The 13,063-nt window shown below is 38.1% G+C and overlaps 1 protein-coding gene across 4 annotated transcripts in view; it reads left to right on the top strand.

The window, feature by feature from the left end:
• Positions 1-11,400, top strand: part of cbfb (core-binding factor subunit beta) — a 49,564-nt gene extending 38,164 nt beyond the window's left edge. For 2 of the 4 annotated variants that reach the window (XM_061036903.1, XM_061036905.1), the window contains one exon: positions 7,155-11,400. In XM_061036903.1, coding sequence (XP_060892886.1) covers positions 7,155-7,226 — 72 coding nt within the window. In that variant the 3' untranslated portion in view covers positions 7,227-11,400. The remainder of the gene's footprint in view (positions 1-7,154) is intronic. The other 2 variants (XM_061036904.1, XM_061036906.1) reach the window with 1 other exon arrangement.
• The last annotated feature ends 1,663 nt before the right edge of the window (positions 11,401-13,063 follow it).

Below are 13,063 nucleotides of genomic sequence, written 5' to 3' on the forward strand. Positions count from 1 at the left end.
GTGTGTGTATCAGTGTATAGATGTGTGTTTGTGTGTGTTGTATCAGTGTATAGATGTGTGTTTGTGTGTGTTATCAGTGTATAGATGTGTGTTTGTGTGTGTTGTATCAGTGTATAGATGTGTGTTTGTGTGTGTTGTATCAGTGTATAGATGTGTGTTTGTGTGTGTTATCAGTGTATAGATGTGTGTTTGTGTGTGTTGTATCAGTGTATAGATGTGTGTTTGTGTGTGTTATCAGTGTATAGATGTGTGTTTGTGTGTGTTGTATCAGTGTATAGATGTGTGTTTGTGTGTGTTATCAGTGTATAGATGTGTGTTTGTGTGTTATCAGTGTATAGATGTGTGTTTGTGTGTGTTGTATCAGTGTATAGATGTGTGTTTGTGTGTGTTGTATCAGTGTATAGATGTGTGTTTGTGTGTGTTATCAGTGTATAGATGTGTGTTTGTGTGTGTTGTATCAGTGTATAGATGTGTGTTTGTGTGTGTTATCAGTGTATAGATGTGTGTTTGTGTGTGTTGTATCAGTGTATAGATGTGTGTTTGTGTGTTATCAGTGTATAGATGTGTGTTTGTGTGTGTTGTATCAGTGTATAGATGTGTGTTTGTGTGTGTTGTATCAGTGTATAGATGTGTGTTTGTGTGTGTTATCAGTGTATAGATGTGTGTTTGTGTGTGTTGTATCAGTGTATAGATGTGTGTTTGTGTGTGTTGTATCAGTGTATAGATGTGTGTTTGTGTGTGTTGTATCAGTGTATAGATGTGTGTTTGTGTGTGTTATCAGTGTATAGATGTGTGTTTGTGTGTGTTGATCAGTGTATAGATGTGTGTTTGTGTGTGTTGTATCAGTGTATAGATGTGTGTTTGTGTGTGTTATCAGTGTATAGATGTGTGTTTGTGTGTGTTGTATCAGTGTATAGATGTGTGTTTGTGTGTGTTATCAGTGTATAGATGTGTGTTTGTGTGTGTTGTATCAGTGTATAGATGTGTGTTTGTGTGTGTTGTATCAGTGTATAGATGTGTGTTTGTGTGTGTGTATCAGTGTATAGATGTGTGTTTGTGTGTGTTGTATCAGTGTATAGATGTGTGTTTGTGTGTGTTGTATCAGTGTATAGATGTGTGTTTGTGTGTGTTGTATCAGTGTATAGATGTGTGTTTGTGTGTGTTGTATCAGTGTATAGATGTGTGTTTGTGTGTGTTGTATCAGTGTATAGATGTGTGTTTGTGTGTGTTGTATCAGTGTATAGATGTGTGTTTGTGTGTGTTGTATCAGTGTATAGATGTGTGTTTGTGTGTGTGTATCAGTGTATAGATGTGTGTTTGTGTGTGTTGTATCAGTGTATAGATGTGTGTTTGTGTGTGTTATCAGTGTATAGATGTGTGTTTGTGTGTGTTATCAGTGTATAGATGTGTGTTTGTGTGTGTTGTATCAGTGTATAGATGTGTGTTTGTGTGTGTTATCAGTGTATAGATGTGTGTTTGTGTGTGTTGTATCAGTGTATAGATGTGTGTTTGTGTGTGTTATCAGTGTATAGATGTGTGTTTGTGTGTGTTGTATCAGTGTATAGATGTGTGTTTGTGTGTGTTGTATCAGTGTATAGATGTGTGTTTGTGTGTGTTGTATCAGTGTATAGATGTGTGTTTGTGTGTGTTGTATCAGTGTATAGATGTGTGTTTGTGTGTGTTGTATCAGTGTATAGATGTGTGTTTGTGTGTGTTATCAGTGTATAGATGTGTGTTTGTGTGTGTTGTATCAGTGTATAGATGTGTGTTTGTGTGTGTTGTATCAGTGTATAGATGTGTGTTTGTGTGTGTTGTATCAGTGTATAGATGTGTGTTTGTGTGTGTTGTATCAGTGTATAGATGTGTGTTTGTGTGTTATCAGTGTATAGATGTGTGTTTGTGTGTGTTGTATCAGTGTATAGATGTGTGTTTGTGTGTGTTATCAGTGTATAGATGTGTGTTTGTGTGTGTGTTGTATCAGTGTATAGATGTGTGTTTGTGTGTGTTGTATCAGTGTATAGATGTGTGTTTGTGTGTGTTGTATCAGTGTATAGATGTGTGTTTGTGTGTGTTGTATCAGTGTATAGATGTGTGTTTGTGTGTTATCAGTGTATAGATGTGTGTTTGTGTGTGTTGTATCAGTGTATAGATGTGTGTTTGTGTGTGTTATCAGTGTATAGATGTGTGTTTGTGTGTGTTGTATCAGTGTATAGATGTGTGTTTGTGTGTGTTGTATCAGTGTATAGATGTGTGTTTGTGTGTGTTGTATCAGTGTATAGATGTGTGTTTGTGTGTTATCAGTGTATAGATGTGTGTTTGTGTGTGTTGTATCAGTGTATAGATGTGTGTTTGTGTGTGTTATCAGTGTATAGATGTGTGTTTGTGTGTGTTGTATCAGTGTATAGATGTGTGTTTGTGTGTGTGTTATCAGTGTATAGATGTGTGTTTGTGTGTTCATGAATTACACTTGAATGTTATGACTTTAATGCAACAGTTTGTTGGATTCTGTGTGGGATGAGAAACACGAATGTCTGTGATATTTGACAATTTCATAGCTAGTTTGCACCATGACTTTCACACATGCGCACACACCCACACACACACACGCACGCACGCACGCACGCACGCACGCACGCACGCACACACACACACACACACACACACACACACACACACACACTCACATTGCTTGCCTAGACCTACCACAGCTTGAGACCACATGGGGCTTGTATAAACTACACAGAAAGGAAAGGCAGGAACTTAGCACATAAGGAGAGCAGAGGGGGATTGAGGAACACAGACGAGGACAGACAGAAACGAAAAGAGAAAGAGAGGCTTTTATTGAAGGTCGTCTTTCATCTGACTGATCTCATGTTTCTTCCCCGAGGCTCGGCGAGAAAAATAAAACCTTGTGTCTCTTTCTGAATCAGTAGAAGTACCATCACTATCTCCTGGAAAAACCCAGACGCTCCAGATGGAGCACTTCAGAATTCAGATTCTCTCTTCAGATAATATCCTGCATCTTACATTTCATATGAATGTCATGAACCACCAGGTGTGTAGAATAAGAACACCTTCTTTCACCAGGTTATACTAAACGTTTAAAAAAAATCTGTTAAGGAATTCACAGAGAAAATACCTACAGTATAAGAGGAATATTATATGAATTTAACTTTCTTACTTCTGTGTATTAAGTATGGCACCTGGGCCTTGACACTAGTTCAGTCTACACAAAGACTGAAAACAGGATGGAAACAGCTAGCCGGGCTCTCTTTCAAAGTAAAAGGAGATATTTGCTCTTAAGCTGACCATGTTGTCTTTATCAAAAACATTTCTTATCATTCGGTCTCTCCATAACCTTCTTTATAAAAGAACACAATCGTAACAAGAAAGAAACCCACAGACTGTAGAAACATGGACGTAGTCTCGGCGTTATGAAGCCAGATGATGGCGATCGCCATCTTGAAAATGCTATCTAGAAACAGGCAAAGAGGTAGAGCTGAGGTGGGCCTTAAGCCTTCAGGCAAACATTTGATTGAGTTAATGTAAAAAAAAACAAAAAAAACTTTTAACTTTATAATACAAAAAATAATAATTTCATGAAGACCATGAGACAGGCTTTACAAATACATCTGTAAAAGTATGTCCATACGTACCAAATTGTCTGGGTGGGATCCTGCAGATCCACTGTGAGATTTCTCTGTGGGTGTGACTGACGAGTATTTCTCAATAGCTGCACAAATGAAGCCTCCACATTTCTGTGGTCTGCACTCCACCTCTCATTGAGTCTGTTTTACTCACCCGCTGTTGGTTTCGTTATCTCTTTATACTCCACTGCATTTAATTTAAAAACACATCAGAACTTCTACTGTCGTTGAATCAAATTCAGTTATTCCAACTATATTTACAGACTTTTTTTGTTCTTTTGATGTGAATCCAGAACTGATCATCAGACAGAGGTGGGCGAGATAGGACAAGAGAGAGAGAGAGATTAGAAATGTCTAGTACACAATGATTATGAAAAAGGCAATGTCCTTGGCTCATAATACAAATGTACAATGCGTTAAATTCACCATTCAAATATGCAACAGTTTTTTTTGTTTTTTTTTTTAGATTTATGTTTGGGGCTTTTTGTGCCTTTAATGTAGAGATAGGACAGTGGATAGAGTCAGAAATTAGGGAGAGAGAGAGTGGGGAATGACATGCGGGAAAGGAGTCACAGGCCAGATTTGAACCCGGGCTGCCCGCTCTGAGGACTATAGCATCCAGACATGGGGTGCGCGCACTAACCACTGCGCCAACATTAAAGCCATTATTATCAAACTCAAACCACAATTACAGATGATTTTAAACATTATCCGTTGCCATGGTGATCTCTATATCACTCAACCCATTGCTTTTACTTAATGAGGAGGCGTTTGTACTTTATCAGAAAAACTGAAACACTGAATATAAAACATTTAACATCTTTAGAGATATTCAAGGTCACAAAGCACCTGTCAGGATGATGGATGGAGGAGCAATATATCCACAAGAGGTGTTCCTTTAAACTCTACACACACACACACACACACACACACACACACACACACACACACGAGTCTCTGAGTGCTCAGCAGAAAGAGATTTGGTGTTGAATGATGAGCTGGCACTGAAAGCATTAATATATCATTAGTATTGATCGCAATAAGACCCCCTGCTTTGACTTTGACACACACACACACACACACACACACACACACACACACACACACGCACACACACACACACACACACACGCACACACATTCAGAGACTAATTCAGATACTCTACATCACATATAAGCACAAACTCGCAGATACAGCAAATAAGTTTACCCCAACCCCCAACCAACACACACACGCACACACACACACACACACACACACTCACACACAAACACTCTTCTCCAGTATTGAGTTGTGGTTAAGCGGCATATAGTGGCCCAGCTTCCATCTGTGTGTGGATCAATACAGAAAGCTCCTCTGCCTGTAGGATTAGACCACTCCCTTCTAACAACACAAACAACAGTCGTGATCGAGGGGCGACAGAGCTGAGTGAAAAAGAGGATATTTTGGTCATATTAAGAGTGCTACCGATGCAATTCATATTCTCATTTCTCTTTGTTGTGGATTTAATTTTGTCCAAATCTATTTCTGAGTATATTTTAGATCACTCGAACCTCAAAACAGCACAAAACCAAGAGTAAACCAATAAGTGAATATTTGCTCAATAATGAAAGATTAAAATAATTCTTATAAATATATCCACACATGGCAGCTATAGGGGGTTAACGAATGTTTATACCAAGAGTAGCTCATTTTTGTGCCAATAGGGGGCAGCAGAATCAAGATGCAAACATGCTTATAATGACTTAATGAGTGGTGCAAAAAATCCTGATTTACACGTCCAGTAGTTGCTAAGCATCTTTAGCATTAAATAAGAATTAAGACTTGGTCACTTGGTGAAACTATAGGTTGAATATACAGTCCTTTGGAGCTCTCGGTTATGTCTACACCAAGTGCTGAGGGAAATATCTTGCTTTTTAGCTGCTAAATAAGTTAGTGTCTTATATTTTCCGTTTTTTTTTTTAGAACTGTGCATTGAGCGATGGTATACAGTGGGTCTGTAAATGCTGTTTCCCAAAAAAAAATAGTTCCTCTCTCTACAGATATAGAGCATCCTCAAGAAATAGCTTATCATCTAAAATGTCTGGGGAAATTAGTAACACAGATGTTGACTTTTAACCAGTGACAGAATGTCTCTGATAATATCACTATTCATGCAGCAGTAAGACCAATCAATCAGCAACATTTTTTAATGAACTGCAGATTTTGGTAATAATTTGCAACTTCAGGGGTGCCGGTGGTTTAGTGGTTAGTTTGCTGCCCCATGTACAGAGGCTATAGTCTTTTAAGCGTACAGCCGGGGCTAATAAAAAAGAACGTGTCATCCTCGATATCCAACGCTCCCGTCTCTCAAATAAAGGCATAAATATATAGATATAATAATGTGTAATTTCAAAGCATTCCTTCTCAAATCAGCGTTATTATGTGATCACCTGGCGTCGGTCATGGATGTGATGCAGGTCTGACAGACAGAAGCAAAGATCGATCAGTTTAGGGTTCAGTTTATCATGACTCCAGCTGGGTATCGTTGACAGCAGCCATTTTGATAAAGCAGCAGAAAGATTTGCAGCGGGGACAGACAGAAACTGGAGTCAGTCTGGCTATGTGCAGTCAAAAAGGTAGTATGACATATACTGTACATGTGACTATGTGTGTGTGTTACGTTGCTATTATGGTGAGTCATTGAGATGACACAAACTACATTCCAGTTGAACTAAGCAACCCCCTTTACTCTCTCTGTCTGCATTTCTGTTTAGTCTGCTCTCTGCCTCACCTCTCGGCACACTTTGTAACCCCAACCCCACCCCCCCAATTTCCCTCGGCTATCACTTAAGTGTAAATATATAACCATAAGTATTTTTAAAGCGGGAGCAGGTCATGCTGAGGGCTTCCAAACATACACACTAACACTACACCCAGTCATGTCATATATTTGAAAATCTTGTCATGCTGATGGCTTCTGATGACGACCTGATGATCCACTTGGTCTGTGTGTGTGTGTGTGTGTGTGTGTGTGTGTGTGTGTGTGTGTGTGTGTGTGTGTGTGTGTGTGTGTGTGTGTGTGTGTGTGTGTGTGTGTGTGCGTGCGTGTGCGTGTGTGTTCAAGCTAATCTGTGTCAGAACAGTTTGTCAGTCTGACTGTCTGTCTCCCTGTCTACCTTGACGAAAATATCAACATCAGTGAAGTATATAAACAGCAGCTCTGAGCATGTTGTGATGTAATGTTGTGACTCCCTCTGGTGGCGGTTTATGGGACTGCATGTTAATTTATTTGTCCTTTATCAGTACCAAGTTGTAAAATAGACCTTTTTTGACACATTTGGTTAATAAATTGTAAATTGTAAAAATTAAAGTGTTTCTAATATGCATCCTCCCCTGTTAATATTTAAATACCTTATACTTAATGTATTCTCTCTTTTTCTCCCATCCCTTTCCGACTCTCTTTACATTTTCCTTCCTCCTGTCTCCCTCACCTCTTTCATCCTTCTATCCCTCTCTCTCCCCAGTCCAGACGACAGCAGGACCCCAACCCTGGCTCAAACATGGCCAACGCTGACATGGAACACAAGATGCGCTGAGGAGGAAGAGGGGGAAGAAGAAGTAGTGCAGGGAGGTAAAGGAGAAAACCGGGGCTGGCTGTTCATTCACTTTCAACACAATCAATCCACCAAAGTAAAAAAAAAAAAACAATGCTGTATTTTTTCCTAAAAGGTTTGACATGATCTTTTTCATACATCAAACATTTTTTTATATTTAAATGTGCCGAACGATACTACGTAGGACTTGATTGAATTGAAAGTGAAACAAGCCTGGAAAATAAGGATTTTAAGGAAAGCAGAAAAAACAGACCTGGACAAAAAGTACGTAGCTGAATTTATTTAGATACAGAAGAAGAAACACGAGCTGCAGTTTAAACCAGAAATGATAAATGTGACAGATCCAGAGTTGACTTTATTTCTTGAGTGGAAAAAAGTGCTCTAAATATTTAAAGTAGAGGTCAAATCAAGCAGAAAGGTTGATGTGTTTTTGTCCAGGTCTTCAAAGATTTGATGGATGGATGTAGATTCAAGTACCAAAAGTATATTTTCTATTAATGAATAGAGGAAGAGGGGTTGTAAGGGCTTGAGGCAGGGAGGAGGAGGAAAGTGGGGGGGGGGGTTATATGGTCTGGAGCATGAATCAAAAGTGAGGGGTTGACCGTTGGTGAGAAAAAAGGAAAAGATTCTGCATTGTTCAGGGTTGTGCAACACTTCACATTTGTAAGCATGCCTAGCTCACTTCCTGAAACCTGCTGTTTTCTTAGACCAAAGTTCATTATGCTGGAAGGGGGAGGGGGGGTTAACTGTTGCATTTAAAACATGGGCAGGTGGGAGGGCAATCAGAAGGAATAGTGCCAGGTTTTTGCTGTATTGTGATATTTGTGATCTCTTTGAAACATGACTATGATGACATGCCCTGACCATAGGCCGCACACAGGTTATGTAGCAACAACCTCAAGGCGGGACAAAGAAAACTGTTACAAACTCTGCCATCTTTGGATTTGAGGGTGCGATGTGGGTCAATCCAAAACGTCCTTTTGTCTTTTGAGGGGTTATGCACTATGTGATACAATCAGTCCTGATCCCCACATGGATTCTTCCTCTGCATGAAACCAAACACAGGTCGACCTATGTACTTTATTGTTTTCTATGCAGCCTATTTATCAAGAGAGCACTCTCTGTCAGCGCTTTGATGAGGAATAACTGGGTGATCAGAGGCTTTGTGATGGAGAGGCAACATATACTGAAAAACTGTATAAAGAATGTACTATTTGGCTCCGCCTCCTCCTGTTGTAAAAAAAGAGATGGAGACAAAAATACCTGACATCTGCGCTTGTAAGGTCACATGGAGCTCGAGTTAACTTCCACAAACCAGAACATATTTAATTTACTGATAAGATGGCAAAAATCCCTCAGTTCAGTCCACATTAGAACAGATACTTGTGTCCATTTGAAGCAAACATTCACAGTTATGGAAAGTTTAATAGGAGGAATAGTGTCGCAGGTGCCTCATCTGTCAGCAGAGCTAGCATTAAATAAAAAGGAAGCCTCTTGTAAACATCTTTAACACAAATGATAATAACTGACTATGAAGACAGAATCCTGAGAAAAATTTAATTGAAACACATTTTAATTTGATAATTTGATCAATTTGGAGGAGGCGGAGTTTATGACCTATGCTGCAGCCAGTCAGCAGGGGGAGCTCTAATTATTTTGGCTTCACTTGAGTCAAGGTGTTCCGTTGTCCATTCTTTATACAGACGATGTGGTGGACACAAACAGTAACAGGCCTGATCAAATAAAAAGTCATCTTTTTTAAAACCAGGATATTTTTTTAATCAGACGACTCATGATCAGCTCACATTTCACTTTGGTGTTACCACCAAACATAATTGAACCAAGTGGTCACCCTTTGTTTTTAGAAGCTGTGCACACCACTGAAAATAGTTCAGGTTGGATGCTTTACCAGAGCTCCTAAGTCATCTCAAACTGAATGAAAAAAACATCCATCTACACATTTGCCGTTTAAAAAAAATGTTGTAATCAGAAAAAATTGCATCTTTTTAAGGTTGGCCATTCATGGATTTGACTGGACAGCAATGATAGAAAACACACAAGCAGTCAATACACAAGAACCTGAAACTCTACAAAGTACACACAACAGACATCAGCAGCCTCTTATCTCCTCCATCACTTCTGCTGTGCAACCATTGCATTTCAATCTCCATTAATAATTCACCAGCTTAGATAAGAGACTGTACTGTCCATGGTACCAATTCAATTTAGAATCCATCACAGGGTCCATCACTCAGATATTCCTCATCATTAGAGGACGCTGAAAGCAGTCTGAAATCTATTTCCTGTTACAGCACTCGTGAAATCAGATGTGATGTTTAGTTTTCTTATTGTTTTGTTTGTGTGAAAGTCAGGATGTTTACTTTTTATATTCCTACTTATCTTCTGTTTATGTATCTATGTGTTCATCTGTCAGCTTTGTTATGAACTAGTATTAGCAGTGTAGGCTATTTTCTGTTTAGATGTTACAGACATGTCTCCAGAGATTTGGGACTTTTGTTATGTTTTTCATTGATTCATGTGTTCCTTTTATTAATGTTATTCTTATTTGTTTTTAAAGGAAATCCACTTCCTGGGTTAAAGCATTGAATGTGGATTGACTTAAGTCCTGTTATTACGCAATATAAATGTTTTTATATTGTGCAACAAGAAGCTCATTTCATTTTCCGGTGTGTTTTAAGTTTAATGCACTCAACGGTTTTATTATTATTATTGTTATATTAACGACAAATACCTTTTTGTTTGTTCATGATTTTACTTTTCTCAGTCCAACGATTAAAAAGTGTAATGAGCTTAACGTGAGCGAAGAGGACCGGTGATGTTTTGATGCATTGATAGTCTTTGGAGTGAAAAATGTTGCTTAAAAAACGTGAAATTGAAATAAAAAGTGAAACTCAAAATGCTTGATCACAAGAGCCTGGTGTGACAGATGACAGAAGTTGTATCAAATCAAAGACCTCACGGTGAGGGATGAAATCAGAAGAACTGTTTAAGCTTCAATGATCAAACTTTTTTTTTTCTAAAGTTTCCTTGAAGTTCCTGTGAGGAACTTTCTGTTGGTGTTGATTTTGGCGCCCCCTGTGGACAAAGCTGAACATTAATAGAAAATGTAATTTTCTTATTGAGAGACTTATTAATCACCCGCAGAGATTTTGGAGATTAGGGACACAAAGCTTATTCAGATCCTGAATTTCAAAACTTCCTGTCTGAGAGAAACTTCAAATTGTTGATCATTGGTGGATTTTTATTTTTTGACATTTCATATCCTCATTCTCCCAGAAGAAGAGAACACCGCAGGGAAGTAGGACTTGACACTGTGAGTGAGGTGCGCAGACGAACAGAAGAAAGCATTAATTCATGTGGAAGACAAACTTGAGTTGTGGCCCAGGATGAGACAGATGTCAAGTTGATGAATGATGGCCTAAATTTATAGGTGTAGTGGTTGTTTAAGTTGCTTGGAAACTGACACAACACGGGGTCTGAACCAGTTCAATTAAAGAAGAGATGCAGGCTGAAAGGGACAGTAAGACTTTTTAGGATTAAGCATTTGGGGCCAGGCTTAGAAATGTGATCCATTAATCAATTGGTGATGTCTGTTCTACAAATATAACGTTCACAATCAAGTTTTCCCTCATTAACAAGTATCATACCATGCAGAGTAAAACCCTGAAAATCAATCTTTTTCTACATCAATAGTGTTCAAATACGGGGATAGTGAGCACTGTAAAGACAAACTTATTTCTAATTTAGTTTAAAGTAAGGATTGATCACCTTGATATTATCCTGTCACCATGTTTGTTCATCATCATCATCTTAGTTCATACTCCATCCCTCCGTTTTCTTAATGCAGGCATTAAGGTAAAACAATAAACCATCAACATTGTCTTTCTTTTTTTGTTACCTTAACTGTTTATCTGCTTTTTTTGTTTAAGTTATTTATACGTCGGTGTTGTTTTAAGATCCAAAGATTAAACTCTGATATAGTAGCACTCCCCAGGTTTCTCCTTCCGCTGTGTTTGGTCATTCTTCACCCCCTGTTTTAGGTCTTAGCTTTTCTTCTTGGAGTGATCTGAAATGTTAGATCTTCAGTTTAAAATGTTGGATGTTTTTTTTTCATAATAAACATTTATGAATTCTTGTATTTGTTTCTGTCTTTTTACACTGAAACTAATGCTCCACCTAAACAAGTTTTTACACAGATACAGCCACACAAGCATAACATAACACAGGAGAATATATCATCCTGTCAAGTGTGTCCAATCATTTACAATGCACTTAAAAAAAAGTGTAAATACAACCAAAATGATCACCTGAAGAAGACCTCTGGTCGAAATGTTGTGATCAGTTAAAACTTTTAGTGGCATTTAAACAAGTGTTCTTCTTAAATACAACAACTGGCCTATTTGTGCAAAGCAGTGTTTGACCTGTTAAACAATGGAAAGCAAAGATGAACAGTCCCCACAGTAAAACTCATTCAAGTTTTGTTCTGTAGGAAACATTCTAGACAAATTACTTGTATGTGTGAACACATTTGCTGTTTCTGATTCTGAAAACATGCTGCTGTTTATGCATTTAATTGTAATTTTCAGGCACAACAAACATTTCCCTTTTCGCCAAATTGGATTTGGGCAGCCTTAGGTTACGTTTGAGACGGAAAGCTAAAACCTGATTTAAACTAACCGAGTAGGTAGCCTATCACAAGCCAGCAAAGGACAGAAGCACGGTGTGAATGGATCCATGGCAGAGTACGCTTCAGGATGTAAGGTAGAACAGGGACACCATAGTGGAAATACTGCTAAGAGTTAAGAAGCCAAAGTAATAGCCCACTCAAGGAATCTTTGATGTGGTTTTCTAATCTTTAAGACAGTGTAGTGTTTCAAAGTAAACATTTCTGTATTTCACACAAAGAACAGATTTACATTGAGAAATGACTATAATGTATAGGCTATAAAAACCTGCCTAATAATAATACATTTTTAAAAAGACAAACAGAGAGAATTTGTTTGCTTTCATGCTGCTGTTTTGGCTCCCCCCACTTTTTTACATATATTGTTTGTTCCCATGAAATGAAAATTACAAATGATCAGATTTACTCCAGCGTACCTGTGTTAAATGTTCAGCCTTCATGTGCCAAATACTTTTTCAATGAATCATTATTTGAGTATATTTACCACAAAATAACCGTATTTTCTCTTCCTGTAAAACTTTTGAAATGTCTGATGGCTCATCCTAAAGTCAAGGGTGTTTACTTATTTTTGACTAATTAAAAAGCTTTGTATGATTTCAACAATCCAATCACATTCATCCCAACGTTATGTCCCGCCTTCTATCTTGTGATTGGTTCAGTTGGAAATATGACATGACATGGCAGTTGGATACTCTTGAAGTTCTGTTACTTGGGGACTTCAAAGGTCCTGTGAGGAGCTATTCTTTTTCCTGCCTCTCATCCTGCTTTCCAATGTGTCACTGAGCATGAATCTTTGTCGTTGATAATGATTTTCATTTGAAGGCTGTTTTCAGAAGCAAGCTGACACCTACGCTCTTGCAGCAGTTTCAGACATTAAAAATAGCTGTATAGACATGGTCAATGTTTATGCCGATGGTCTTGTTTGCTTTATTAGGTTATAAATAGGCATCAATATTAATTAGAGTCTGCTTCATAACCAGCTATAAACTCCTCACAGGAGCTTTTAAAATTCCTATATGCTAAACAAAATACAAAAGGTTGAAATCACACATTTGTATAAGTTAAATGAGCACTGTGAAATAAAAAACAAGTGGAGAAAAAAATTGTTACAAAA

The sequence above is a fragment of the Labrus mixtus genome, chromosome 4 (assembly GCF_963584025.1).
Source record: "Labrus mixtus chromosome 4, fLabMix1.1, whole genome shotgun sequence".
Taxonomy (NCBI): domain Eukaryota; kingdom Metazoa; phylum Chordata; class Actinopteri; order Labriformes; family Labridae; genus Labrus; species Labrus mixtus.